Below are 27,542 nucleotides of genomic sequence, written 5' to 3'. Positions count from 1 at the left end.
AATTCTGCCTTATTAAAACCTGATGTTTTAAAGAAAATTAAAGTCCAACAGAGTTCAACCAAAATGCTTCCTTGTTGTTTTACCTCTAACATCATCAAACTGTAAAAGGATGTACAGTAAAAAGTATTGTCCCTGGCCTCCACCAGATGGCTGTGGCTCCTCCCAGACATTCCAGTCCACCTCTGGGAGTCTGCTGGCTCCTTCGCTCACTCGCCGACATCTGGTCAGGTTTTAACTGTGACCTAAGAGGTGCCTGAGCTCCAACAAAATGAGACAACTTGTGTTCATTCTTACTTTGGTCTACATTGCTGCCGCTCAGCACCAAGCTCTTATTGACTACTTGGAAAGGAGGCTCCTTGCTATTGAGGTAAGACTTTTTGATCTTCTTGCTGATCCCCACGAGTTTCCCCACAGAGGAAATTTTCAGGAACCGATTAGGTGGAATGCAGTGGAAAAATCCTGGGGAAAATCCTAGGCAATTCAAATCTGTCACACTGTTGAGACAGCACAAACTTTTCCTCTGAGTCTGCAGCTCTTAAACTTGACTATAGATGTTTGCAGTATGATGTCAAACTAAGAAAGTTTCCAGAAATCACATTATAAAAAAGCATTTATTTTTAGGGATAATATTCTAATTAAAGCTCAATGTGTGCAGGTTTCAGTTTAGTGAAAAACTAATTAGATTTGGTCATATTTTTATTTTTTAGAACTTAAAACAAATCAAAGGGTAGACTGAATATACAAATAATTGATACTGATTCTATTTGTAATCTATTCTATTTGACTCAAGAAATCACTGATCTAATTAACAAGAAGTAGGCTAAATAATCTCGAAAGGCAGAACAACCAGCCACAATTTATAGAAATTTAGGCTGAGTGATAAAATTACTGATGTCTTAAAGTCTGTCATGGGTCATTCCAGGCAAGCTGACATGAGAGAGGAAAAGTGGTAAAACCTTTGCAAGAGTTTTCAGCATATTAAAATTACTATAAAAGTGCATTTCTGACTCACTCAGAAGGTCCCGAATACAACTCAGATCCCCATTTTAACCTCTGCAGGCTTTACTTTCCTTCATGTCTGTTGAATTCATTAATCTTAAACAAAAAAAGACTCCAGAGGAAGTCGATCCATTATGGAGTGACCTGGTAAAATCCATTGATGATCAAACAAAGCAAGGGCCTTTCTCAGCTTTCCCCAAAATAAACCTGTTATTCCTAAAACTTAGAAACGTAACCCGTTGACTCAGAAAGCTAAATATTTAATTTAAGAAGTTATTTGTTGGCTGTAAAACAAACACTTTTTGGAAATGAAACATCACAACTACATTCAAACATGGTGATGGTGCCAAGAAGAGGTATAATGGTACAGACTAGACATTTTCTGGAACTGTCCTTAAATATAATTAAGTAGTGGGATATTCCTATGAGCAGCGTGGTACTTCATCTTTGCATTTTTAATGATATCAAATAAAAGATCAGAGTAAGGGACAGGTGTCAGATCACGATAATGTTAACAGCAAGAGAGAAAGCTATGATGACGAAATGGGGAAAGGTGGACTCCTTGCCATGGACTGGGATAATAGAAGAAATCTACATAATGGATGAATTGATATAAATCTTGGTTATGGTTCTGTTTTAGTTTTCTCTTTGAGTTTCAGTATTTTTTTTTTTGTGCACTTTTGCTTCTGTGCCCTTTGGATTATTAAACCTGCAAGAACTCACTTCTGCTTCAGTCTCTCCATTTGGGTCCTCAAAAAAACTCCACTCAATCTGACATTATATCGGCTGAGTCAACAGTAAGAAAATGGAAGAGAAGCCGTGACTTAAAATAAAACGAGAGCTTGACAAACTTGATAAGAAAAACAGACTTTAGGAAGAAACGCTCCCAAGCAAGAGTTTTTCTATTCATTTAAAAAAAAATAAAATGTTTATTATGGATTATTCATGCATGCTCTATTTGTAAACAGATTAGGGAAATGACAATAAAATGTTAAACAAAAACATTCTGCTGGAGGAGAGGTGTTATGGGTATGCTAGAACATCAAAATGAGAATTTCTAAGGTTCAGTTTTTGACCCTTACTCAGGGTCAATTAGGTTACGTTAACATAAGTCACGCTGTCAAGTTCATGTCTACTATTTCAAAATGGAAAAATGTCAGAGATTGAATCTGATAAACATGGCTGCATATGACTCTTAACAAGTTGTGTTTGCCCTCTAATGTGGCTAAAGTAAAACTATTCTTAAAAGTATGTCAAAATTAATCGACATTGATGTAAAATACTCCCTGATAATTATCACACACACTCCATCAAACCAATATGAATTTTCCAGTGTAAATACAATTTTTATAGGAGCTAGCCAGTCAGTCCCAACATGGAAAAAAAAAAGTTGAAATGTGGAAAAACATTCCACAAAACCAAAAACTGGAGAACTTAAAAATGAAATGTTTAATTCTTCAACTTCTGTTGAGCTCTCTAACAGCAATTCAGTTTTAACTCATTATTTTTCACTGTGTTCCAGCCCATATAACTAATTAGTCATCAACAAAGATTGCTTATAAAATAAACAACAAATGACCAGTAGCAAAGCGATCTCAGACCGTTTTCCTGAAAGACATTTATGCAGGGTGGATGCTTGCCACATGTGGGCTAAACCATCCTGATGAAAGGCCTGGGGGCATGAGTTAAGTCTAGAAACTTCTTTTTAGTTACAGCATAAAATAAACATCTTGTGAAGTTGTGGTTGAGACTCAATTGGGCTTAATCAGCTTTGTTTAAAACAGGACAGGATCTCTCTGTGGCAAGAGCAGACCACACGCTATGCCTCTGAGCTTCGGGAGCTGAAGCTCCAAATGGTTTCTCAGCTGGAGAGTCTGGATAAAGAGAAGGAAACTTTGAGGATAAATCTGGATGGAGTGGGGACCAGGGTGGACCGGGTGGAACGTGAACTGGACTACCTGGAAACACAGAACGGGGCTCAGCCGTGCGTGGACGTGGACGACAGGCTGATAGAGCAGCAGGTCACCCTGGTGAAGGAGAAGCAGAAGGCCAAGTATCTGAAACTCACAGGTGAGATGAGCTGTTGGTTAATTAAACTTCATGTGATGCAGGGGGAAAAATAGCTGTTCAGTTTTATTCAGTTCAGATAAATCTGACCACTTCTTTGTGTATCAATTAAATCTAAAACCAACAAAAGAAAAATGTGACTTAAAACAAAATGCATTTATTTAACTAGGATCTAATTTGTCAGTGAAATAAATGAAGCCACTATTTCAAAATATTAAAAATACTACTGAAAGTAAAGTTATGTGGGAACTACTGAATATTCTCATCAATGGAAACATTGAGGGCTTATTTTAAAGAGTATCTTTAAACAAAATCACATAAAATCACATGCATTTGTTTTTTTTTTTTCAAATTTAATAAAAAATTTTTTAGATTTGGTTTAACCATTTTAATGAATCTGGGCCTTTGAAAACGCATGAATTTTATTTTGAAACGTACCCCTAAGCTTCTGTTAGTGCCTGGTTGCCATGATGATTCCCATGTTTTCTTGGCAACAGGTGTGAGAGTTAACGACACAGGGATGCAGAAGAAGGATCCAATCGGCACTGTTCAAAAACCAATTGTCATAAAGGGAAAATCTTTGAAACAGAGCGACGGCTAGTGATCGCTTATGGTGATTTAAAAAAATATATAGTCTTATCTTATAGAAGGACAATAAAATTGATCTTTTAAATACTTAACCAGAAAAATCTGACTCAAATATTTGATGTGACTCGAATGAATAAACAAACAAATTAATGACACGCTGGTGGGATTTGATAGAAATAAGATTGTTGAAACAGTAATAGAAAAAATTAAAATTAAAATTAAAAATGGTGCAACGCAAGTTCCTAAAGTCTCTGTGGCCATGGGGGCAAGTATAGCAGATCATCTTTTCTGAAATAACATGCACAAAATAATCTGAAGAATAGATTGCATTATAAAAAATGTTTGGCTTGATGATGTTTTAGGTACAGGTGATTGCTTATGGTCCCTAGAGCGTATGCATGGCAGAAACTCTCTACTGGCTTCTCTTTACAAAGCTGGTGGTATGTGAGTTCAAGATGAGCTTTCTATCCTTCCTACTCTAAGAGGTTTAAGATCTCCACTAATTTTACAGCATAGTTGTCCATTTTAATGAGGGAGGGATTATTATATGGTGACATTAAACAGATATTGCTATATTTAATACAAAGCTGTTTGTAGCTGAGAAAATGTGTGTCATCTGTCAACAGTGAAATAGCGACTGGGTAAGTGGAGGAACACGGTGGTTGATAAAGGACAAATACATTTGTGTGGGGAAAAAAGGGCTAAGTACACACCCTTGTGGTGCTCCAGTGGTGGATGTTAGTACCACTGACATGGTTGCCTTACAGCAGGTTAAATTATCCTCTGTATAGGATAGCCTTGATGTCTTTGGGAAATGGATATTTCCAGTTGGTGGGTATGAGCTACATTGTGTTTTACATGATTGTTATTTCTTAACAGCAAGACAGGGGTGGATTTGAATCCAGGAGATGGTCTGTGTGCATGAAGTCTGCTTGGTCTTTGTGAATATTAGAAGTTCCTCCCAAAGTCCAAAAAAAATACCTGGCTGTTATTCCTGTAAGGAACTGGTAAACTGTCCAGCATATAAACATTGGTGTAGGCACCAGAACTCCCCCCTAATAGAGCTCTTTGGTTTATAGTCACTTTTGGGCTTCGAAGCAAATGAAAAAACGAGAAGGACACTAAGACTACCATTGTAACCTAATCTTTAGGGTGATATGAATGTAAACTACTTTGAAAATTCACTGCTCACTAAATATGCAAAGCATTGTTTTTCTTTTACAGACTGCAGTGATATGATATCCAGCATAAAAGCCATGAAGATCCTGAAGCGAGTGGGGGGGCCAAAGGGGATGTGGACCAAAGACACAAGTGGAGCCTCTGGGAAGGTCTACATTTTCAACGGGACAGCTGAGGACACCATCAATGAGTTTGCCTCTGTTCAGGACCTCGCCCGCTCCATAGGCTTCTCTTTGTCCACTGACCTGAAGATTCCCTCTTCCTGGAAGGGGACTGGACATGTGGTCTACAACAACCATGTGTATTATGTAAATCAGGATGAGGAGATAACTGTGGTCAAATTTGACACAATAAAAAAGTCTATGACAGACAGCGCGGTGTTTCCAATACAGGATCATGTTCCTGTCTATAGCCTGAACCCTGAGACAGTGATGGACCTGGCTGTGGATGAGGAAGGCCTATGGGCTATCTATGCCACAAAGCAGAATGAGAGACACATCTCTCTGGCTAAGATTGATAGCAACACCCTGGACATCGAGCAAATGTGGGACACAAACTGCCCGAGAGAAAATGCAGAGACGGCCTTCGTCATCTGTGGCACCCTGTATGTGGTTTATAACACCAAGCAGCCCGGACGCTCACGAGTGCAGTGCGTGTTTGACGTGAATGACCTGGTGACAAATGAAGAGGCACCTTTAGTTTACTTTCCAAAGCGCTATGGTTTTCACGCCAGTTTGAAGTATAATCCCCAGGAGCAGCTACTCTACGCCTGGGATGATGGCTACCAGATCCTCTACAAGCTTTCCATGAGGAAAAAACTGGAAATCTGAAACCAAAGTAATTCAGCATAAAAAAAGCCCATCTGAAGATCATGTATTATTTTAGATATTTCTCTTGTCTCTTCTGATTTTTAAACTGTCTGAATTCAATTTTTAATCCAATTAAATTCTGTCATTAATGTAACCTGAAGCAAGTATTTTCATGCTCTGACTTATCAATCATTAATATGCAGTACACAACTACACAACCACTACCCACATTTTATCCCCACATTAACATCCTATCAAAAACTGTTTGTATGTACTGCAGCATTGACATTAGCATGTCCCATTTAGATTATAATGTTAAGTTAGTTCTAGAAAAATACTCTGTAGTTGGATTATGTTTATAGAATTTTCAAAGCTCATTACCATTCAATAAATAAAAAAGGCCACTGGTTATACAATACTGAGTTCTTTAAACTTAATGCTGGAAAACAGGTTTGCTACAGAGCAAAAATCTTTCTTTGTCGCAAAACAATGTACTCAGAGGTGGGTAGTAACGAGTTAAAAAAATATGTAATATATATATATATAAAATATAAAATATATAAAAATATATACTTTTAGGAGTAGTTTAATTTGCCGTACTTGTTACTTTTACTTGAGTAATATTCTTGTAAAGCATCACTATGAGTAAAATCTTTGACTACTCTGTCCTCTGTGAGTAATTTGAACTAGTCCAGGATCATATAAACATACGGTAAACAGTAGAAATTATCAATGGGAGTTCTCTAGCCTGTCCTAAAATATATAGAGTTCTCACTGTAAGGATTTGTTTATGTGTAACAAAAAAAAATTGTAAAAGTATTTCAAATGTATGAATTTGTCCTTCTATATTTATTATATTTATTTTTATTTTTTATGCATTTGAGTCTTTAAAATACTAGAACTTCACATCAGGTCTGTTTGTCTTCATAATTTCTAAACATCAAATCAGATCTTTTAATCCAACAATTAATCAGTACTCAAGCCTTTTCACTAAATACTTTTTTACTTTTACTTGAGTAATTTCTTGAGTGAATACTTTTTCTATTGGAGTAAAACAGTTTTGAAGTTCTGCTACTCTTACTTGAGTACATTTCTTCGGTACTCTACCCACCTCTGAATATGCTGATTTATTTATATTATTACTCTTTTGTCAAAAAAAAAGCTTAGCAGGGAAGCTCTGGTGAAGTGGTTTTCAAAAGTGTGCACACGTCCAGAAAAAATAGAAAACATGGTAATACATTTGAACACTTTGAGATTTGATGCTACTTTCTATTCTTTTCCGACCGCCGCACCGCGTTTGTAGGTAGCCCACTGAAAACCATCCTCACCCTCTGGGCTCGGAATGAACTCTAAGACCAGGTAAGTGACTCACATGTTCGTCATCATCCACTTCCAGAAACACGTGGTCAGTAACCTGCTGTCTCCACCTGTAGAGGTTCCTGCCTTAGACGCAGACGCTGCTCACTTTGATTCAGTTTTCAATAAACCTTTTGAGAAATCTGTTTGTCTGCTTTGAAAACGGGATCCTTCTGTTCTGAGCCTGACAAGTTAAGTAACTGGAAATGAATCTGTATATCTAAAGAAGAAACATCTATAGACACACTAAATTCCTTTAAACCAGAAAATGTTATACAAAGATCAGCATGGTTATGATGAAATCTATAAAAGATTAAAATAGCATTATTATCTTACTTGCCAAAGCTATAAATAGTGTCAATAAATGTGTTATAATAAACCCAGACAAAGAAATAAATATCTAAAAACTTCTGCTAAAAGTCAGACAGGAATAATGAGATAGCTTTAATTTATTTTAAAACATCCAAACCCTCAGCTGTTTTCGGGTCTTAAGCTAGAGTATTCAAAAGCTCAGTGCTGTGAGGTTAAAAATGCATCTCACTATAGGTTTAAGGATTAAAAAAAGACCCTTTCCAGAGATGTGAGAGGTCAATCAAATCTAAAGAATAGGCTAGCAGCAAGGAGAGTCCTTTAATCAGAATCAGAATCAGACATACTTTAAAAATCCTAGAGGGAAATTACCTTTGTTACACGCTCGAGACATACAAACATCTATATATATATCTATATATATATATATATGCATATGTATAAGTATAAATCCAAACAAAATGAAAGTTCTCAGATAAGCCACTTACCTCTGCACTAAAAACAAGAATAAAGAATCATATACAGTTTAAATGTATGCCACCTGAATTAATGTAAACTAAAAATGGTTGAATTTAGATAAGTAATGTGTGTTTCTGCGGGTTTTATCATCACTTGCGTTGCATCAAAATAAGCCCATATCCCTAAAAAATCAGGCTTTGATCTTCCCTGTAATTACAGGCCAAAGCTCTTAAACAAAAGCCAGATGATTTTAGTAAACAATCATTTCCCAAAGGGTTTATTTTGCTCTCCTTTGCTGGTGATTGTGGAGTACCTATATATAAGCTAATTGCTGGTCTGTTTTAAGGACATAATTTTGAGGTAAGGCTTTAAAAGTATATGCAGCAATAATTTTTCCTTTTTTTTCTTTCAGTGTGAGAGATGAAGGGTGAAAACCACAAAGGGTTGTTGTTCATGAAACCAAACACTGACCACACCCTATAAAGCAGAGGTGGTGACATGATTTTGCATAGCAAAGCAGACTTCTTGTCATTACATGTGAACTACAATGGAATTACTTTGCATGTTTCTGTATAGAGAACCAACAAGGCCGCTCTGTGCAGAAGCAGTGCATCTCTGCTCTTTCCACTTGTTCTATTTTACAGGGACTTTGTTTCCGATAAGCTGATTTCTAGGAAAGATGACATTAGGCCTTAAATTTTCATCCACACTTACAAGTTTCATCCTTGTCTTCTCTGCCTCTCATCTGAATTGATTTTTTTATTATTATAATTACAGAATGGGAAGAAAAAAAACTGTGTTAGTGTGTAAGTTCATAGGAGAAGTAAATAAGGGGAGATTTAGTTCAGACCTGTGATGCCAACAGGTTGCATGATTGAATGAATTGGGGGTTCGACAAAATAAACAGCCAAAAAATGTAACTCACTATCCTTTCTGTCCCACTGTTTTTTAGGTTATGAAACCTTTGCTTTAAGTTTAAAAATATGGTCAGTTTTAGTCGGTGGCTATAGTGACCAATCACTGCCACGTTGTGTGGAAAAACATGTGGTTGGCAATGAATGAAAATGAGTCATGGATGAGCTGTTTCAGCTGCACTTATTTAAGCATGATGAGTAAAGCTTTCTATCATATCCTTATACTATATATATATATATATATATATATACATACACACATATACATATATATATATATATACATATATAATACCTAGAGAATAACACACAGACAAGGTTTTTTCTAAGTTTATGGCTCTGTTATCCGTAGTATTACTTTGCATCTAGAAATTTTATTCCCCATCTCATTTCCAAGACCAACTTTGCCTCCAGAGTTAATAACCACACTACTCTATTTGAATGACCATTAATGCAAAAGCAAGAGTGGAGTAGAGGTTTATAAAATAGTACTCTAATGAACCACTGTGAATATATTCAGTTTAAAAAGTTTCTTTATAAATACTTGTTTTAGGATTTTTTTTAATGTAGAATAAACAAAAACCTTTGAAACCTTTACTTTAGAAAATTAGACCAAATACCTTAAAGCTGCAAAGCATTCAAGCAAATTACAAAGAAAAACATGTTTTTATTTTTTCTCTTTATTTTTTTAAGTAAAAATAAACAAACACCAAAATCAAAAGGCTTTTATATATTATTCTATAGTTTAAAGACATGAACAGGTCATTTAAAAGTGTTTTTCATATTAGAAAAACACTTTTCCTGTGACAAACAAGCAAAAACATTTTGAGTAACCAACTTGTTTGATAGATGAGGAGAGAGCAGAGTTTCTGCTGTGGCTACTGATGGTATCCAAATAAGCAGTTAACATCCAGGCCATCATGCATCAGCTGTTTGTTAGCATAAGTTTTAAGTGGAAAAGTCATATTTTACAGTGTTTTGCTCATGAGTTCTACATCAGTAAAGAGGGCAGCCAGTTTCTTTTAACATGTGTAGCCTTGCTAATTACATCAGAATAACCCAGTTTTTCGTTCTGTGTTCAAGGCAAATGGGTAACCACACAACAAAAGTTGCAAACCAGTTAGTGTATAGAATGAATAGCTTTGGAATTTTTGAACACTTATCTGTGATTAACTAGAGAATGAAGAAGTCAACTTTAAAATTAGACATACATTTGTTATCTCATAGTCATGGTGCTTTGGCTAACATTTTATCTTTCCAATCCTTTCCTTGTTGATCAACACACAGGCCAGACTAATGTTTGCCTCAAATAAAACAGAGAAAAACCAGGACTACAACAGTAATGTTCTTTTGAATGATGAGTCTAAACTGATTTAGCGGGACGGATTCTCATGAATAAATTGAGAAAATGAAGAATAATTTAAAGCTGCAGCTAAAATAGGAAGAATGACACCAGTAAATCCAGCATGGATTTCTATGAGATCATTTTAGAAACCTCATAATCTACCTTGTAATACAAAGGGTCTGTTGCATATTTGAACCTCTGAATGTCAAGGCGTTCATACCAGAATCCAGATATGTAATGGGGTGTTATAGACCAAAGAATATCTCAGAGCATTAGTTGTTTTCTCACCTCAATGTTCTAGATTTAGGCTGCAAAACTTCAATTATATCAGGTACCTTCAGCATTATCAATGAAACATTTGTTTTCATCATTTTATTTACAAAGAGTTCACTATTCTGGGACAATATCCTTGCTCTCATTTGGTTGCAGTTTTAGCCAATTTTTACACTTATATAACATAATTCCTCTATATATTACATAATACCTCTACTTAGCATGATGTGCTTATTTTGGCTCCTGAGAGCCAGATACATTGCCTCGGTAGACTAGGTTCACTCCATGAGCTTTCGGTTTGATAAATGGGTTCTGATTAAATGATTTTCACAGAAAGCATCTTAGATCTAATATTGTCTGGAAAAGAAAGCTAACAGAACTGAGTTAAGCCCTGCTAAAGCTGCCTGTCTGTATTCCTATCATAGATAGGCAGCAATATGTCCCCACAGATATTGGTAACTCTTAGAGACAAGTAAAAGTCCTTAAATGACACCTCAAATCAAACCTTTATGGAAACAGAAAAGTCCCATGGCTACCAATATTAGCTTTTTAATATAATAACAGGTCCTATACTCATACTACTGATATTCTTTGAATTAATATAACAAAGGCAGTGGCAAGATGAAAGTTATTTTTTCTTTTAAAATATGTGACTAATTAAGTGACTAGGGAAACTTATCTAGATATTCATTACTTCTTGGGGTTTTTTAGGGCATTCATATGAAATAACACAGAGGTCCATTAGAAACTTTTTAAAATGGGAAAGACAGGGAACACATCGTGCAAATAAGGCGGGTGTATGTGGATCTGTTTGTCAGGGAGTGTCCACAAGAACATAACTGTTCCCATAAATCTGACTGTATCCACCATCAGAACAATAATTAACATGTTTTGAACTGGAATGTGTTGAAAACTAAGGTTGCTCTCCCTGTCATGCACAATGAGTAAGAGGTTGGCAGGGAGGTAGCCTTAGAGAATTGAACCTCTTTTTGCAATTAAGAATACGCAACTTTAAAAAAAAGCACAGATACATTTCTTTATATGTTTTTTTTTTGTGTGTGTGAATTTCCCCAATATGGGATAATTACAGCTATTTTATTCCATTCTTTTTCAAAATAGCTGAGGAGCATAAAGGCAGAGACTGAGGGGGTGAAAACAATAATCAGGGGAAAACTAGGACAAACACAACAAAGAAGAAAGCTAACAAAATATACCGGTAATACAAAATAAACATAAGAAAGTATCAGGAACCAGGTCAAAGGTTAATTAACTGAAAAAGTTGCTGCTGACAGGAGAGAATATACAGAAATGATAGCAAGTGAAGTAGAGATAAGGACATCTCCCCGAAAGGAATTAGTAACAAATTATGGAAAGCGCTATAGAAGATAATAAAAAATCAAGAAAATGCTGAAAAACATTAACAGAGCACATTTGGCTCATGACACAAACTCTATTTACGTATGATTATTTCTTTGAGTGTAAAAGACAGTTTTAACTGATCGGCTTTTATAATGATCCTGAGTGGTTGCATTGGTTCAAAGGGACATAATAAAGCTGATAAGTACTACTATAGGTGTATTTGAATATGAGTCAGTGCTTTTTCCTGTCCAGCACATTTGCCTACTTAAACCCATACCTTTCTCTGTGATTGGTCAGAGTCATGACAGACCCTGGAAATGCAAAAGTAGGCAAATCTATTATGAGAACCGTCTGGATGAGAGCTGTAGCTTCCTTAGTTTATCAGACAGGAAATCATCTCCTGAATGATCAGATGAGGATACAACAATCTCCGTAGCATACAGTTTTACATGGTATGTATAAGTTATGAAGGTACTGGGAAGAAAACTACTAATTAAAATCTATGTGTTAAATATCCTGCATCCATGTTTTTTTGTTTTTTTTTTCCCCAAAAAAGCAAAGCTGTGAGCGTTGAAGCAACATGGAGTACACTTTCAGAGCAGTAACCCGCAACCCGGGGATTATAATCTGGAGAGTTGAGGTAACTGAGTTTTTTTCTTCTGTTTATTTAATGCCCTTATTTAATGGTAACCTGCAGCACATTCTGAGAGGTAAATTCAGTCGTACTGTAAGTAAAAGTGTTTTGCGGTCATCTCTGTGCAACAGAAAATGGAGTTGGTTCAAGTTCCTGAGAAGTCCTTTGGAAACTTCTATGAGGGTGACTGCTATGTACTTCTGTTTGTAAGTCTCATATTGCAATGCTCATTTGAGCTGCATCCTACTGAAGTCTTTACATTTCCATATATGTTGATGCACACATGGATTCTACATTTTTCTTTTTCTCCAGACACAGAAGCTGAAAAGCTCCTTGAGTTACAATGTTCACTTCTGGATAGGCTCAGAGTCCAGCCAGGATGAGCAGGGGGCAGCTGCTGTGTACACCATACAGCTGGACGACTTCTTAGGCTCAGCCCCAGTGCAGTACAGAGAGGTTCAGCACAATGAGTCGGATACATTCAAGGGATACTTCAAAAATGGGATCATGTAAGCCAAAGATGTTTTTACATATCGATTTTGGGGGAAGTAAAAAATTCTTCTCACATTTTTTTCTGTTTTGTTTAGCTATAAGAAAGGTGGAGTTGCAACTGGCATGAGGCACACAGAAACCAATGCTTATAACATTGAGAGGCTGCTTCATGTAAAAGGCAAGAAGAGAGTCGTTGCAAAGGAGGTAAGCAACACATTATATATAAAGGCAACACATTGCAAAAGTATTCCTGCCTCTTAAACCTTTTTAACATTTTGCAACATCTCAGGCATAAGCATCAGGGAATGTATGTGATAGAGCAACACAAAGATGCATTGGCTCGCAAAGATGCATAGACTTGCAAAATAGAAGGACATTCAATTATGTATAGACACAAAATATTTTTTAGAGTGTGCAATGTGGTTGCATTTAGACATCCAAGTCAACACTTTTTGCTGCAACACAGCTGCAGATCACTTTTCCCACCTAAATATTGAAATTCTGCTTTGATCTTCTTAAAAAGAAAAGCTCAAAATATCTCAGATTGGATCGAAAGGTTAGCACACATCGCTTTTCATGTAATGCCGTAAATAAATTCGATTTAAACAATGGCAGCATAGCGCTGTCAGTATATTCAGTGCTGCTGTCCTGTTGGAGGTGAGCTTGGATCAGGTTTCAACAGCTTTTCTTCCAGCATCTCCAAGTAGCTATTTAGCTCTTCCCATATACTCTGATCAGCCTCCATTAAATAGAGCATTGCCACTACATGGTGCTCTCACCCATTCTTCTCAGTTTGTATATTGTGTCCAGGTTTAAGTTCAGTGTTTGGCTTGTTCATCAAACAGCTGTTAGCCTATTGTCCAAAAACGTCACATGTTGTGCGTCCTGCTCTATGGACACTTCGAATAGCTTTCTTTAAAATAAATCATAAATCCTTTCTATTCTACTTCACTGTTAGCTCATGTGCTACCTCTGCACTGCTCTTTCTCATACAGTCCCAATGCAAATTGTTGAATCTTGTATTTCTCAACTAGTTGTTTGGATGTTGGTTTCAGGTGGAGATGAGCTGGAAGAGCTTCAACCTTGGAGATGTGTTTCTGTTAGACCTCGGCAAGACCATTATCCAGTGGAACGGACCCAAGAGCAACAGGCAGGAAAGGCTTAAAGTACGGTTCCTCTGACTGAATAAGTCCCTATATCAGTGTTTGGACATAGGACTCATAAAGATATTAGATCAGACACAGCAAACGATAACATGAATGATGCATCAGGAAGAAGCACCCCCCCCCCCCCAATTTATCTTTACATTTTTGACATTTTACAACCATTTCCCAGCTAACTAAACACTCCTCACATTTTCAGTTCATGCTCATCAATAAAGATTTGCATCATTGCACGACTGTAAATTTTACCACAATTAATTCTTTATCCAGCCAAAGCAGCTAAATCACCGTAGCAACGTTGAGAGACATGAAAGGGCACAGTTAAAAACTAGGAAAGTAATCCTTGGAGTGCATATTGTCCAGATATTTAGTGTCATAACTTCCCCAAAAGAAAACTTGTAAAGAGATAGTTGCTTTTATTTCAGATTGTTAGTACTCTAAAAGGGGAAACTCTGATACAAAACAGGCAGGATGACGTTGGATGGCTTCACTGGAAAAAAATCGAAATCTAGATAAGTCACTTTTTCTAAAAGTAAGTGCATTTGTCCTTGGATTGAGGAGGTAAAAGCGATTACATTTATTCATTTGATCAATTTACAATGGCCATTTCCATTGTAAATCGCCAGTGGAACAAGACAATTTACACTTAAAATAAGTAAAAGACATTTGCATTGTCTTATTTCAAGTGCATGTTATCTAATTATATTATTTTAAGAGTAAAAATACTCATTCCATTGGCAAACTACCTCATTTACCTACTCAAATTAAGGGTAAATACACTTAATTTAGAAATTTTTTCTTGTTTCTAGATCGTTTTTCCAGTGTTTAATTACTTTACTCCTGCTTGGAATTTGCTTCAAGTTTGTAAGAAAAATGTCTGAACTTGTCTTATTGAAAACTGTATCACTTTAAATCTTGCACTTTATCTTCTTTTTCCAGTGTCCATGATGGTAATGCCTGTAATTCTGAATAATTCTGAATTACTGTTACAAATTGCACTCAACATAACAAAAAACTGTTTTTCTTTTATTAATTTGTGTTTGTTATTGACCTCTTGGCCAAGTCACCCTTTTAAATGAGTCCTTGTTATCAATGTATTGGGTGTTATTTTCTTACTGTTTTAATAAAGGCTGATTAATAAATAATGAATGGCTAGAGAAGGCCAGATAGACCAACAAATTGTGAATCTTCAAACCCCATAACTAAAAGGAAGAGGTAAATAAATTAAATTATAGCAAAGAATCCAGACCAAAACATAAAAACATCTCTGCCTTCCAGGGTATGTTGCTGGCCAAAGACATTCGAGACAGAGAGAGAGGAGGCCGGTCAGAGGTCAGAGTGATAGAAGGAAACACCGAGAGTAACTCTCCTCAGATAATAGAGGTCATGAAGAATATTCTTGGTGAAAAACCCTCCAGCCTGCCAGATGGGAAGCCGGATGAGACTGTCGACCAGGAAGTAAAGGGAAAACTCACACTTTACCGGTAGGGCGCTCCATTCATCTGTCTTCAAAACCTTAGTGTGGATGAGAGTCTGTCCATTTGTTGGTTATTGTTTGAATGTTTGTCTTTGATTTCAGCGTGTCAGATGCAGAAGGCCAAATGAAAGTGGAAGAGATCTCTACAAATCCACTAGTTCAGGATCTGCTTAACCATGAGGTGAATCAATACAATCCAGATCCACTCAATCATTTGTTTATTTTCATAAAGGCAAGATTTAGGCTTTAAAATTATTTTTTATTTTTTTGCCATAATAATACTGCAATTCTTCACATAGGAAGCCTGTTAGATATGAGGTTTAAAGCAGATTAATAACAATTTAAAAACAACCCACAAAGAAAATGCACAATAATAACCAAAACCAGTTGCTTGCCACAGGATTATCTCTTAGCATATAAATTGAACAACAATCTCTAATTTTCTGAAGGTTTGTAACACTGCTTCCTTGCCTCTCTTATGCATCCTAAATTGGCAAATTTGAGATGATTGTCCAGCATTACATGTCTGACAACAATGATAGATTTCGATATCAATCTTTAGATTTAAATCATAACTCACAATCAAAGATAGAACCATTGAAGAAAGGTGGAAGTATGAAGACTTTTTTAACATTTAACATCAAGGCTTCTCAAATTATACTGCAATTGACCTGAAACAGAATCAGATTCCTTTCCAACTATATGGAAGTCTAGATTATCAACACAAATCTGGAATCTTTTACCAAAAAAAAAAAAATACAAAAAATGATTTATACAGAAACTAAAAAATAAATGGGACAAACAAATTAGCTGTGGGGTACAGATGTACCAATAATAATAATAAAAAACATTTATTTATTTATTTTACAATTTCAAAAATTAAAAGAGATACAAAAAAAAGTTTGATGATTTCCAGATGATAACTAATCATTTTAATCATTTTAAAATGAAAATTGTTTTGGTTTCTTTACCTCATTCAAGTTATCTTTCCAGTAAAGAGAAAACAATCAGTTTGTGTGGCATAAGGGGAAAAAAAAGCATACTATAAAGGTTATAAGTAAACATTCAATTTTTTATGGTTTAAAATTAATTTTGCCTTAACTTTCTCCAAAACCTTAAAAGAAGCAAATGCAATTCTTAATTAGGTCCACATTCTTAAATCAACTGCTCTGGTAAAAGCAGCCGAACTCAGTTTTGTGTCAACCTCTTTTATAAAACAAAAAAGTGTCTCTAAAACGATTTTTTAGATGTTTATCAATTACTAATGTAACTTTCATCTAATGAAATGTGAACCTTTATTTGCAATATATGACAGATACATATAGCAGAAAATTTAAGTAATAAGTGATAAAAATGGATGATTAAACTAGTGATTTTGACTTTATAAGAACGTTATGCTTGCTTGGAGGTCTGCACATGCTAATTATATGCTTCCATTTAAAATAACAATTATCCACATGTTGTACAGGACTGTTTTATCCTGGACCAAGGAGGGAGTAAGATCTTTGTTTGGAAAGGAAAGAAAGCAAACAAAGCTGAAAGACAGGCTGCCATGTCCAGAGCTGTGGTGAGTGTCCCACATCAGCACCGATGAAGTTAGCTACCTTTTCCCCCCATTTGTTTTGTTTTCTGCCTGTTGCAGGACTTCATCAAAGCAAAAAACTACCCTATGACCACTAATGTTGAGTCAGTGCATGATGGCGGGGAGTCAGCTCTCTTCAAGCAGCTCTTCCAGAGGTGGACTGTGAAAGACCAGACGCAAGGCCTCGGAAAGGTGAATACCAGGGGCAAAATTGGTACGTTGGTATGACAAAAGAAAAATAACATTTGGAATATTACAGGAAAAACAAAATGTCAGACTATGCCAGTCAGTCATTTTTTCCCCTCCACTTTGATGTTAGCTCATATCACACAAGAGAAATTCGATGCCTCCCTGATGCACGCCATGCCAGAGGTTGCTGCACAGGAGAGAATGGTAGACAACGGTGGAGGTCAGGTGGAGGTGAAGTATTTATTTGTTGTTTTTTTTACACCTCAAAATAAAAGGTGTTTTTACATTCCACTAATTGTATCACAGCCATATAGTCAAAGACAAAATACTCTTACAAAATTCTGTTTTTAAACTGAGAATCTGTGTATATTTCATATATAATATATATATATAATTATATAATTTTATATATATATTTTATATATATATATATATATATATATATATATATATATATATATATATATATATATATATATATATATATATATATATATATATATATGAGAGAACCCAATGCATGCTCAAGGAGAACATGCAAACTCAATGCAGAAAGAATCGAATTGAACCCAGAACCTTCTTGCTGCAAGGCAGCAGTGCTACCCACTGTGCCACTGAGCAGCGAAATATTGAGACATTTCTTTGAAAATCAAATAAAGTTGCATGATTTGGTTTAAAATTAAGTGATAAACAATAAAACAGCTTGTTCAGTGATTCCCAAAAACAACAAAACAGCTAAAGGTTAGGAAGATATTAAGTCCTTTATTTTCAATTACATTCTGAACTACTACCTCTATTAACCCCTTGAGCCTGTAGAACCTGGTACCGAGCCCATCTGACACCTGCTCACGTTGATCCAGTTATAGAAATGGCCAAAATACAGTCACATGGTTTTTCATTCACACACCTTTCAAATGGGGCTTTACAATTTCTAAAACATGTTTAAAAATATTTTTTTACTTTAAGTACTTTTTGTTTTATAGCTGTGTAAACAGATAAAATGAGATTTAAAATTCCACCTGACATGTGTGACTCTGAGAGTAATGCAACAGAAGGTTTTCATATTTAGCCACAACCCCTAATGGCCAGCATCACTGGAAACTAGAGGCTCAGACCTTTCCAAGGAGCGGTCGGAGGTAATTGTGCGACCATTTAGGATGATGTAACTGGCATCCATTACATAAGTTTGCTCTGTTATTCTTGTTTTCCGTTCAATTCTGTGAAATTGTTGTGTGTTCAATGATGAATTTTAATAGAAACAACGGCTAACTCTTAGGAGCAAAGGCTTTGCCTTATGCAGAAGATCTCCAATAATGTAAATCAGCATATTTGTCTTGCCTGATTCCCTTTTATAAATGGAAAAAAGGAATTTGGCACAATTTGGCCACTTTTGGCACCGCACTGCCCAATAAAACCTTTGTGGAACAAACTTGCTTCAGCTCATTCAGTCCAAATTTGCTCGAGTTATAATCAAGATGCAGATCTATAAAGTCTGAGGGTTCGTCCAGAGCTTCAAAAAGGGTTTCATGATGTTTTGCAGTGTTTATTTTGGAATAAATATTGGGGAGGCTATAAATCAGACATGATGACATTTAAAATAGTGATTCCAATTGAAAAATATTCCTCAATGCCTTTTTGTCATACAAATACAAACAATTGTATTTCCAGTTTATATCTTGGGAGCTGCCCTTGCTTTAATTCACATATGTAATTTCAGGCGGAATTTGCTCCTAAGACCCTCTGGGCTAAACCTGCTGCAGATTTTTCATAGTTTATGACCTGGGTTTGTTACATTTGTTTCCTGGATTAATTCAGTTTTTTACAGATGTAATCTTTAAGTTAAAAGGCCTTAGAGTAATTCTGGAACAGCTGGATATGACATTAAAGAAATCTAGAAACCTGTATCAGTCAATCTCTGATCAGCTGTGTTCTACTTTTAATTCTATTTCTAGGCCTATTTTACGTATTATCTTATATAGACTTTATAAACTTCAAAATGATCTATTCAACCAGCATAAAGGGCAACTAAAGCTTAGTGGTGTAATCACTGGCGTTCACAGACATTTCTGGGGGAAGGTGCTCAGGTTGAAAATAGGACACCTTATGTAAATCCCTTTATTGTCTCACAATGGGGAAATTGACTCTCTCTCACCTTATACGTCGCATTGAGCCGCCAACAGCCGAACGCCGTCTGATGCTGATGTTTAGCGATCTTCCGCAGTCCATAGGTAGCAATGCCACATTGGTGTCACTTAAATAAATTACAGTTTCAAATTCACTGATATATTTAAAGCCCAGGATTCCAGAATATGTTGAAATTAATTGGGTGTATATGACAATTTGCAGATGAACTGAGATTTACATTAAAAATATGAAAAAAAAACATCTCTTTTATCTTATTTCAAGTAAGTAATATGTTTTAGTATTATTTTTAAACTTTAAAACTCCAATTCCAGTGACAGATCATCAATTTTTGATGAAAATTTTATTTTTTACTTTATTACGGGAATACTAGGAAGGTTTGAAACCCTCTAACCACCACAATTTACCCTGTGTCATATTTTGGTTTGAAGGATCCATAGTTTGAATAGGGTAAAATAAAATAAAAATAATCAAGGTAAAACAACGTAGGAGATCAAATACGTGTTGACCTGTCGTAGCAACGGAAGAAGAGGAAATGTGGAGTAAACAGACATAGAGCAGTCAAACAGTAGGAACCATTAATGAAAGGAATAAATCAGGTAGGTTGTATGTTTTAGTGAGAACTAGAAAAGCTTAATTTAAGAGAAGAAAAACTGAAACAGAAATAAAATCAAAGTAGATGTTACGGATCCCAACATCCACTCATTCCTTAGGATATCTTTGGGAATGGGCATCGACCTTTAACAGCAACTCAATTTATAGCTACTGCAAAGTCATTATCCTGCAGGACAATCTGCCGTTTGGACAGCCTGCCAGCGATGAGGTTTGGCTAATGGCTGAGGTTTCAAAGCAAACCATAAGCACTGTGTGTAGAGTCAGTTTGTTCAGCATTTTTATCTATGCATCATTTAGTATTTTCTTAGATTTAAAGCTTTGCTCACATATTGCCTGCTGTTGTGACCTCAAAGCTAATTTTCCACTAATTCCACTATGTGGGAACATTTTCTGCCTGTCATGATTCAGATGTAAATAAACGGGATATTGCATCCATTTTTTGTTCTCTTAGTTATTGTTAGAATCATATTTAATGTTAAACTACATGTTCTGAGCATGAAAGAAAAAGAAAGGAGCAGAGAGCAGCAGTGGAAACACCTTAAAGTTGTCAGAAAAGGTTAATTGCTTAATGTTCAGAAAATGTACCAGTTAAAAAGGGAGGGATCAGGGGTGATGCTGTTTGAGAACGGGAGCTTGGAGACTACAGAGACAGACACCTCACCAGGAATTTAAAAGCTCACCATGGTGACTCCAGTCTTATGATTCACTGCAGAATAACATTAACGCTTGAGAGTAAAAATTTTAAAATCAGGTATATTTTGAAAGTTCTGACCAGAATCATCACTCCTAAGGTAGACTCACACTGGAGTGATTGATATCCATGTGATCTGGTGCCTGTAGGAGAAACACATTTCGAGCGAAGTTGCACTGCCAGTATAAGTATTTATTTAGCTTTCTATTTCCCATACAGCGCTGTGACTCGCTTGCAGCCATGGTGATCTGAACAGATAATGGGTGATGCACCATATTCTGTGCCCCATCATATATTTAGACCCGTGAGGCGCAGAATATGTGCTAACATTGGTTAAGCGGATAGACACTCTTCCTATTTTATAATGCAGTGAAGCAAGCTGAGTGGATTTTTGTAGATTCAACAGCAGGGAGTTGAAACATTAGTAGACCAATGGCAGGCAACCAAAACCTCTGCATTCAGTCTGAACACACCATCGATCGGTTTTTGTTTAAATCACAAGGGTTAAGCTGAACGGGAACTAAGGAACATGAGAATGCTATATATAATAAGAACACAACTGCAGCCAAATATTGTCATGTTCATTTGGCAAAGACACTAAGAAAAAAAAGCGTTTCAGATGCAGGAAAGTTGTTATTGATTTCAGGGGTGCGTAAGGAGGAGTCCTCTAATAATGGAAGTGTTTTTCTCCAATGAGTGGGCATACATTTTTAATGTATAATTTTTTTTTTTATAACTTTGAATCTCTTTATATTTTTCTGGCTCTTAGACATGATGATGTTTAGTCAACTTAGTTAACTCCTGATTTCTTAAGGTGTGGAGAGTGGAGAACCTGGAGCTTGCCCCAGTGGACCCAAAGGGATATGGATACTTTTATGGAGGAGACTGCTACCTGATCCTCTACACCTACCTAGTTAACAACAAAAAGTGTTATCTGCTGTACATGTGGCAGGTGAGGACACGGTAACTCCATTACTTTATATCTAGCTGCCTCGTCTTTGTGTGGTGAGATATTTCTGTGCTTTTTCATTTGTGTCCTTAAGGGGCGCAACGCCACACAGGATGAACTGGCAGCTTCGGCGTTTCAGGCTGTGAACTTAGATCAGAAATACAACGGAGAGCCAGTTCAAGTGAGAGTAACAATGGGAAAGGAACCAAGACACTTCATGGCAATGTTCAAGGGAAAAATGGTTATTTTTGATGTAAGATGGCATTTATATAATTGTGTTGAAATTACCTAATGCCAACCATGATGCTCAGTGCTTTTCTGTTGTTTTAGGGTGGCACATCCAGAAATGGATGCTCTGATCCTGAGCCTCCAGTAAGGCTTTTCCAGGTCCGCGGCTCTGACCAGTCCAACACTAAAACCTTTGAAGTTCCAGCGCTGGCCACCTCCCTGAACTCCAACGATGTGTTTCTGCTTAAGAGCCAAACAGGAATTTATCTGTGGTGTGGGAAGGTGAACAAGACGCAGCAACGATACAACCGATTCCTCATGCATTTGTTTGTTTACAACGGATTTGGTGCTCTGCAAATTAATTTAATGCGGCTTGAGGTTTCTCATATTTTGTCATGTTACAATCAAAAACCTCTATGTATTTGGGGATTGCAGGTGATATTCCAACACAAAGTAGCGCTTAGTCATAGGAACAATAATTTGAACAGTGATGCACACTCCTGTATTTAACCCCCTAGACTCTAACTCCACAAATAAAATCTAGCCTATCAAATTGTTTTCAAAATCCAACTGTTGGCTTTTCTCTCTAGGCCTCAGAGGTTTTTTTAGGTAGCATGATGTGAACAAATGGCATCATCACGACAAACAAACCCAGCAGTAGGTCATGGAGAAAGCTGTGTTTCAGCAGTGTAGAGTAGTTTAGGGTTATAAAAAAACATTTTAAACCTCGGTGGTGTCATGGAGCCATCTGTAATCCAACATCTGAAATAAAAAGCGCTTTGCCGAACTTGAAACTTGGCAGTCCATCCAGACTGACAGTCTAGGCGAAGCTACAATTTTTTTTGCCATATCTTTACTACCTCTTGACATCAAGGCACTGATGTCTTTTTTCTCCCAAATAACTTAAAGAGGCTTTAAGTTTTTGCTGAAAAAAAAGCCTTTTTATTTCCCTTATGACTAAAACATTGTTTGATGACCAGACTTGTCCAACACACCTGAAACAAATGGCTTACTTACCTCCCCAGTAAGCAGTCAGTTCCTCCAGATTCCTCTCAATCATCTAATTACTCAGGTATGTTGAACCAAGGGCACATCTAAAAGTTGCAGGATACTGGTCCTCAGGAACTGGAATTGTCCACCCCTGCTCTACTAGGTTTATGTTCTAGATTATTGTGTGTCTAGCTTTATCCGTCTTCCCACCAACTTTCAAAAGTCCATGTTAAAGAAAACCATCTCCACAGCCTGATCCTACCACCGCCATGTTTAACTCTTAGGCTATGTCCACAAAGCAATCTGATTTTTTCAAATGTGATCTATGTCTGAACGGCAAGATCGCATTCATCCGACCTGAACATTATTAATACTCAACAAAGGTCACTGTTCTGCATTTTGCTGCACAGAAGGGGAACGAAAAACAACAACCATGACTGAGGATAATTCAATTTTTAAACATCTTGAAAAGATATAGTTTTTAAGGTTGGGAAAGATCGCTAGATGTGCTCCAGCATTACCATCCATGTTTACTTTCCTAAACACAGAGCACGCTTGCTTGCGATGTCATTGCGTCCTCTACTGGCCAGGTGGGACCCTTGCGTTGTATGAATGTGGTTCATACCTGGATTCCTGCTCTTTTTCGCCCTAATGTCCCTCCATTGTCGCACAAACTTGTCCCCACTTCCTCACCGCCTCAGCCGTATCTACACCCACAGCTAGTTCGGGATTGTCCCTCTTGCGTTGTGGTGTGGAACAACATAGCGCAGATAATGCTTCAATATTGGGCACAAATCAAAAATATCTGCATCAAGCTCACTGCGACACACTGCTGCAGGAGCATAACCAGGCCTTTAGTGTTCCACTTCATACAACACTCTGCATGTAGACCTTAAAGTTTAATGCCGATCTCTTCTGAATAGCACACCCTCTTAAACATGTTTTCTCAGTCCCCTTCATTGGTTGGAAACACAAAAACTGTACAATGTTCCTAAAGTTTTCTTTTTTTAAAGTTACTTTTCTCTTGATAATTTTACATATGGTTGTGATCCTGTTAAACTGCACTTATAAACATGGGGTTCATTTGTTAGGGATCAAGTGGAGATGAGAGAGCCATGGCAAAGGAGGTGAGCTCTGTGATCGGCCTTGGTTCAGAAAGAGGTTTTGAAGAGATTGTAGCGGAGGGTCAGGAACCTGTTGAATTTTGGGAACTGCTTGGAGGAAAAGCTCCTTACGCAAATGACAAAAGGTAAAAAAAAACCGACACAAATATCAGCGTTAATTTAACTTGTACTACAGCCTCAGTAGGAGACGCCCATCCGATGATGCTTATGTGTTTGTTTCTGCAGATTACAGCAAATGGTTTTAGACCATGAGCCACGCCTGTTTGAATGCTCCAATAAGACAGGGCGTTTCATCGTCAATGAGGTGGCTCAGTTCACACAGGATGACCTCAGTGAGGATGACGTCATGCTGCTGGATACCTGGGACCAGGTAAGATGCAGAGCTTTTGATAAACAAGCAGTTTTTTCCCCCCTTTTTGACTTAATCTCATTTTACATTTCTTTTTTTCATTGTCATCCTTAGTTGTTTCTTTGGATTGGCAAAGAGGCGAATGAGGTGGAGCGCAAAGAAGCTGTGGTCACGAGCCAGGAGTACCTGCGCACCCACCCTGGGAACAGAGATCCAGACACACTCATCGTCCTGATCAAGCAGGGCTTCGAGCCGCCCACCTTCACCGGCTGGTTTGCTGCCTGGGATCCCTCTAAATGGAGCGTGAGTCTTTTCAGACGCAAGCCAACAACCATGTTGTTAATTTCTTTTTTATAATTCTTTTAAAAAACAATTGCCTGTAATAAAGGGAGGAAAGAGCTATGAAGAGCTGAAGAAAGAACTGGGAGAAGAATTGACACCCATTCTCGTTCAAACTGTAAGTGACTCAAAACCTTTTGGTAAACAGAGAACTTGCTGTTGCATTTATATTCATAATTAAGCTATATTATTAGCATTAAATGACTGACTTTTACGTTACTTTAATTCAGTTACATGTTTTGTAACCCAAATTGATAGATATCTTTGTTATATCTCTCTTGTTTTCAACTTTATCAAGCACTCCTATCAATGAGGAATGCAGAGCAGTAGGTGGCGGCAGCATCTTAAAGGAAATCATTTTCCTTTGAGATGCTGCTTTGATGCTTAAATCTTAAATTACAATACCACTGTTAAGAATAAAAAGTCTTTTTTTTTTTTAGCAAAGATCTATCCTCCACCCTGCAACAATAAAAAGAAAAAGCATTTCCCTTAAATGCTGATATGATTATTCATAGTCTGAGTCTCTACTTTTTTTTTTTTTTTTTTTTTTTTTCTAGGAGGAAACCGCTGTGACAGAAAAATACTTTCAGTCTTTTCCTCTTGACCTGTTGGTAAACAAACAAACCGAAGAGCTGCCTGAAGGTGTGGACCCCTCCGCAAAAGAGGTGTGTGTTTTATTGTACTTGTGAGAGGAAAAGATAATCACAGACGGTCACAATATGCTGCTGGATGAACTTATTTGTGCTTTTTAAATTAAATTTGTTGGTCTTTTAAACTCTTTTATTATTATCCAATTGAATTAATTCTCTAACAACAATCTGGATGATTATGAAATATTATGTTTATGTTGTACATTAACAGAGATAGCATATTGCACTTACAGGTTTTTCTCTGGGCTTTTTTTTTCCAGAAACACCTCTCTGATGATGACTTCAGCAGCGTATTTTCGATGACCAAAGATGAATTTGCAGGCCTACCACAGTGGAAGCAGCTGAACCTTAAGAAAGAGAAAGGCTTGTTTTGATGAGGCTTTGTATTGTGTTTTAAAGTTAAGAGGCAAATGTTTTCTATCACGGTTTAATTTTTTCCCCCCCTTGTTTTAATTCTGAATTGCTTCTTGATGGCGTATTGCTTTGACTGCCATTAAAATCCAGATTTTTATGAAAAACTTCTGGTGAAATCCAACAACTGAGAAAGTTGGGATTTGTAAATGTGGTACTCTCAATAAGTACTGGTCCCTCCGGTAATGATGTCTAAAAAAGCCTAAACATCCCTACAGTTCCGGCTACCCCACAGACTATGCTTGGTAATAAAGATAAACATTGAATTTGACTATTTATTGATTTTATTCATCAATGCTCAAACTGTACAGCCTTGTAAAAAGATTAGAAAAAATGTTTTATTAGGAAATGTTAAGAAGTCTAAAAATGCTTTTTGTATTTGGTAAAGATAGCAAGTAAAGACTTAAAGTTGTTTTACTCATTAAACTAAATATTTTAATAAACAAAATGAGAATATCTTTAGCACACCCAATGATCCTTTCTGGCTTTGACTTTTAGAGCTTCATCAGGTAACCATCTGCCAGTTTCCTTAGTTACATTCAGCTGTTTGATGTTTTACTGCGCAGCATCTTGATGAAGTCAAGTTCAGGGAAATCTTTGAGGGTGAGCTAGACATGCCGTCCTCTAGCAAAGCATGACACTTCTACTTCCATGCTTCAGTTAGTAGGATGATTTTTTTCCTGGAATGCTTGACGTTTTTATCTTAACCACATCCCCTTTTATGGTGTTCAATAAAATTATATTTTAGACTCATCTGTTGTAGAACATTGCTGTTTTTGTATTCAGTCAGACTTTGGTCGGGTTATGTTTCCCTCTATTCTCTTCTGTCCTTAACCTTTGTAAATCTTTCTGACTGTACAGACATGTGCTTTTAAAACACTAGCAGGATCCTTTAACGTAACTAATTCATTTCTCTCTTATGTACCTGGATGACTAGATCTAAGCAGATTAGCAATTTAAGACTGTTTTCTATGTGATGAAATTCCTGGTTTTGAATTCAGCTGAGTCATCTTTCAGACCATCAGACTTATAAGCTACAAAAATCTTCTTTCTGAGGATCTCAGATGGCTCTTCAGATGTTCAGTGTGAATGTATGGAGAACACTAAACTAAATATCTATGTGCTTAACTCAAATCTTAAATTATAAAACAATTGCACACCGATATAAATTATTCCTCATCAGACATTACATTGAAATTCTATTTTACATGAAGGTTTTTCTTCACTTTTTAATGCTTATCTACAATCATTGATGTTTCACTTAAAAAAAATGCATGTTAAACATTCATGTTAATTATGCTTTAAAAACACAGGCAATTAAAGGGTGTCTTTATTATGTAAAGGTGGATCTGAGCTTTTCTCATGGGAGGGGATATTATCTGTTATTTATCTATATGTTTATTTCTTTTTAAAAACACCTTATATTTCTGAATAATTGCAAAAGCAATTATAGCATTGATTATTTTGTTATAAACAGAAATATGTGCTAAAATAATGGTTTCATTTCTTCAAAATTGTTGTATAATTTAACAGGGATGCTAATAAAATTAAGAGTTCTGTAAATGAAAATAACTTAATCACCATTAAACCCTTAATATGGGGGAATGTGTAATATCCCGCTGAACCCAGTCACCAATATTTACTTTAAAAATGGAACCAAAAGTAAGGAGGCTTTGATGATTCTTATTTTGAACCAGTAGGATAAAAACTGAAACATGTTAAACTGGAAGGTTCTGTAATGTCTCTTTCATTGTTTTCCTGGGAATATTTTTTTTTTTGCAAACTTCTTCTTCCTCATTTTGCATTACTCAATAATCTGCACAAGATTGCTATTAGAATATTTGCTACGATGTCATCTTG

At 36.4% G+C, this 27,542-nt stretch overlaps 2 protein-coding genes across 3 annotated transcripts; both read left to right on the top strand.

Moving 5' to 3' along the window:
• The first annotated feature begins 179 nt into the window (after positions 1 to 179).
• olfml3b (olfactomedin-like 3b) lies at positions 180 to 5,802 on the top strand. The gene is made up of 3 exons (XM_038303516.1): positions 180 to 367; positions 2,784 to 3,069; positions 4,879 to 5,802. The coding sequence occupies exons 1-3, from the start codon at positions 269 to 271 to the stop codon at positions 5,661 to 5,663; spliced, it is 1,170 nt and encodes a 389-aa protein (XP_038159444.1). The 5' UTR covers positions 180 to 268; the 3' UTR covers positions 5,664 to 5,802.
• A 6,175-nt stretch (positions 5,803 to 11,977) lies between these two features.
• avil (advillin) lies at positions 11,978 to 26,435 on the top strand. 2 transcript variants are annotated; one of them, XM_038303513.1, is made up of 20 exons: positions 11,978 to 12,109; positions 12,214 to 12,297; positions 12,423 to 12,497; positions 12,604 to 12,800; positions 12,879 to 12,987; positions 13,839 to 13,949; positions 15,225 to 15,430; positions 15,526 to 15,604; positions 16,892 to 16,990; positions 17,066 to 17,219; positions 17,325 to 17,425; positions 21,457 to 21,594; positions 21,686 to 21,844; positions 21,922 to 22,101; positions 23,901 to 24,058; positions 24,159 to 24,303; positions 24,397 to 24,585; positions 24,671 to 24,739; positions 25,179 to 25,286; positions 25,532 to 26,435. In XM_038303513.1, exons 2-20 carry the CDS (start codon positions 12,238 to 12,240, stop codon positions 25,643 to 25,645), a joined length of 2,451 nt encoding a protein of 816 aa, XP_038159441.1. In that variant the 5' UTR covers positions 11,978 to 12,109; positions 12,214 to 12,237; the 3' UTR covers positions 25,646 to 26,435. The 2 variants fall into 2 exon arrangements, with proteins under 2 accessions (XP_038159441.1, XP_038159443.1); XM_038303515.1 differs by having other exon boundaries at positions 12,020 to 12,109; positions 12,219 to 12,297.
• Positions 26,436 to 27,542: the final 1,107 nt, after the last annotated feature.

This window comes from Cyprinodon tularosa, unplaced genomic scaffold, assembly GCF_016077235.1.
Source record: "Cyprinodon tularosa strain WSP-4 unplaced genomic scaffold, ASM1607723v1 ctg512, whole genome shotgun sequence".
Taxonomy (NCBI): Eukaryota; Metazoa; Chordata; class Actinopteri; order Cyprinodontiformes; family Cyprinodontidae; genus Cyprinodon; species Cyprinodon tularosa.
The sequence above is the reverse complement of the archived record's forward strand: the minus strand, read 5'-3'. Positions and strand labels throughout refer to the sequence as shown.

Coding starts and splice junctions, on each gene's coding strand:
- olfml3b (XM_038303516.1), top strand. CDS start 269: ATGAGACAACTTGTGTTCATTCTTACTTTGGTCTACATTGCTGCCGCT. Junction 368..2,783: donor GGAGGCTCCTTGCTATTGAG/GTAAGACTTTTT, acceptor TGTTTAAAACAG/GACAGGATCTCTCTGTGGCA. Junction 3,070..4,878: donor CAAGTATCTGAAACTCACAG/GTGAGATGAGCT, acceptor TTTCTTTTACAG/ACTGCAGTGATATGATATCC.
- avil (XM_038303513.1), top strand. CDS start 12,238: ATGGAGTACACTTTCAGAGCAGTAACCCGCAACCCGGGGATTATAATC. Junction 13,950..15,224: donor ACAGGCAGGAAAGGCTTAAA/GTACGGTTCCTC, acceptor TCTGCCTTCCAG/GGTATGTTGCTGGCCAAAGA. Junction 21,845..21,921: donor GAAAAATGGTTATTTTTGAT/GTAAGATGGCAT, acceptor CTGTTGTTTTAG/GGTGGCACATCCAGAAATGG.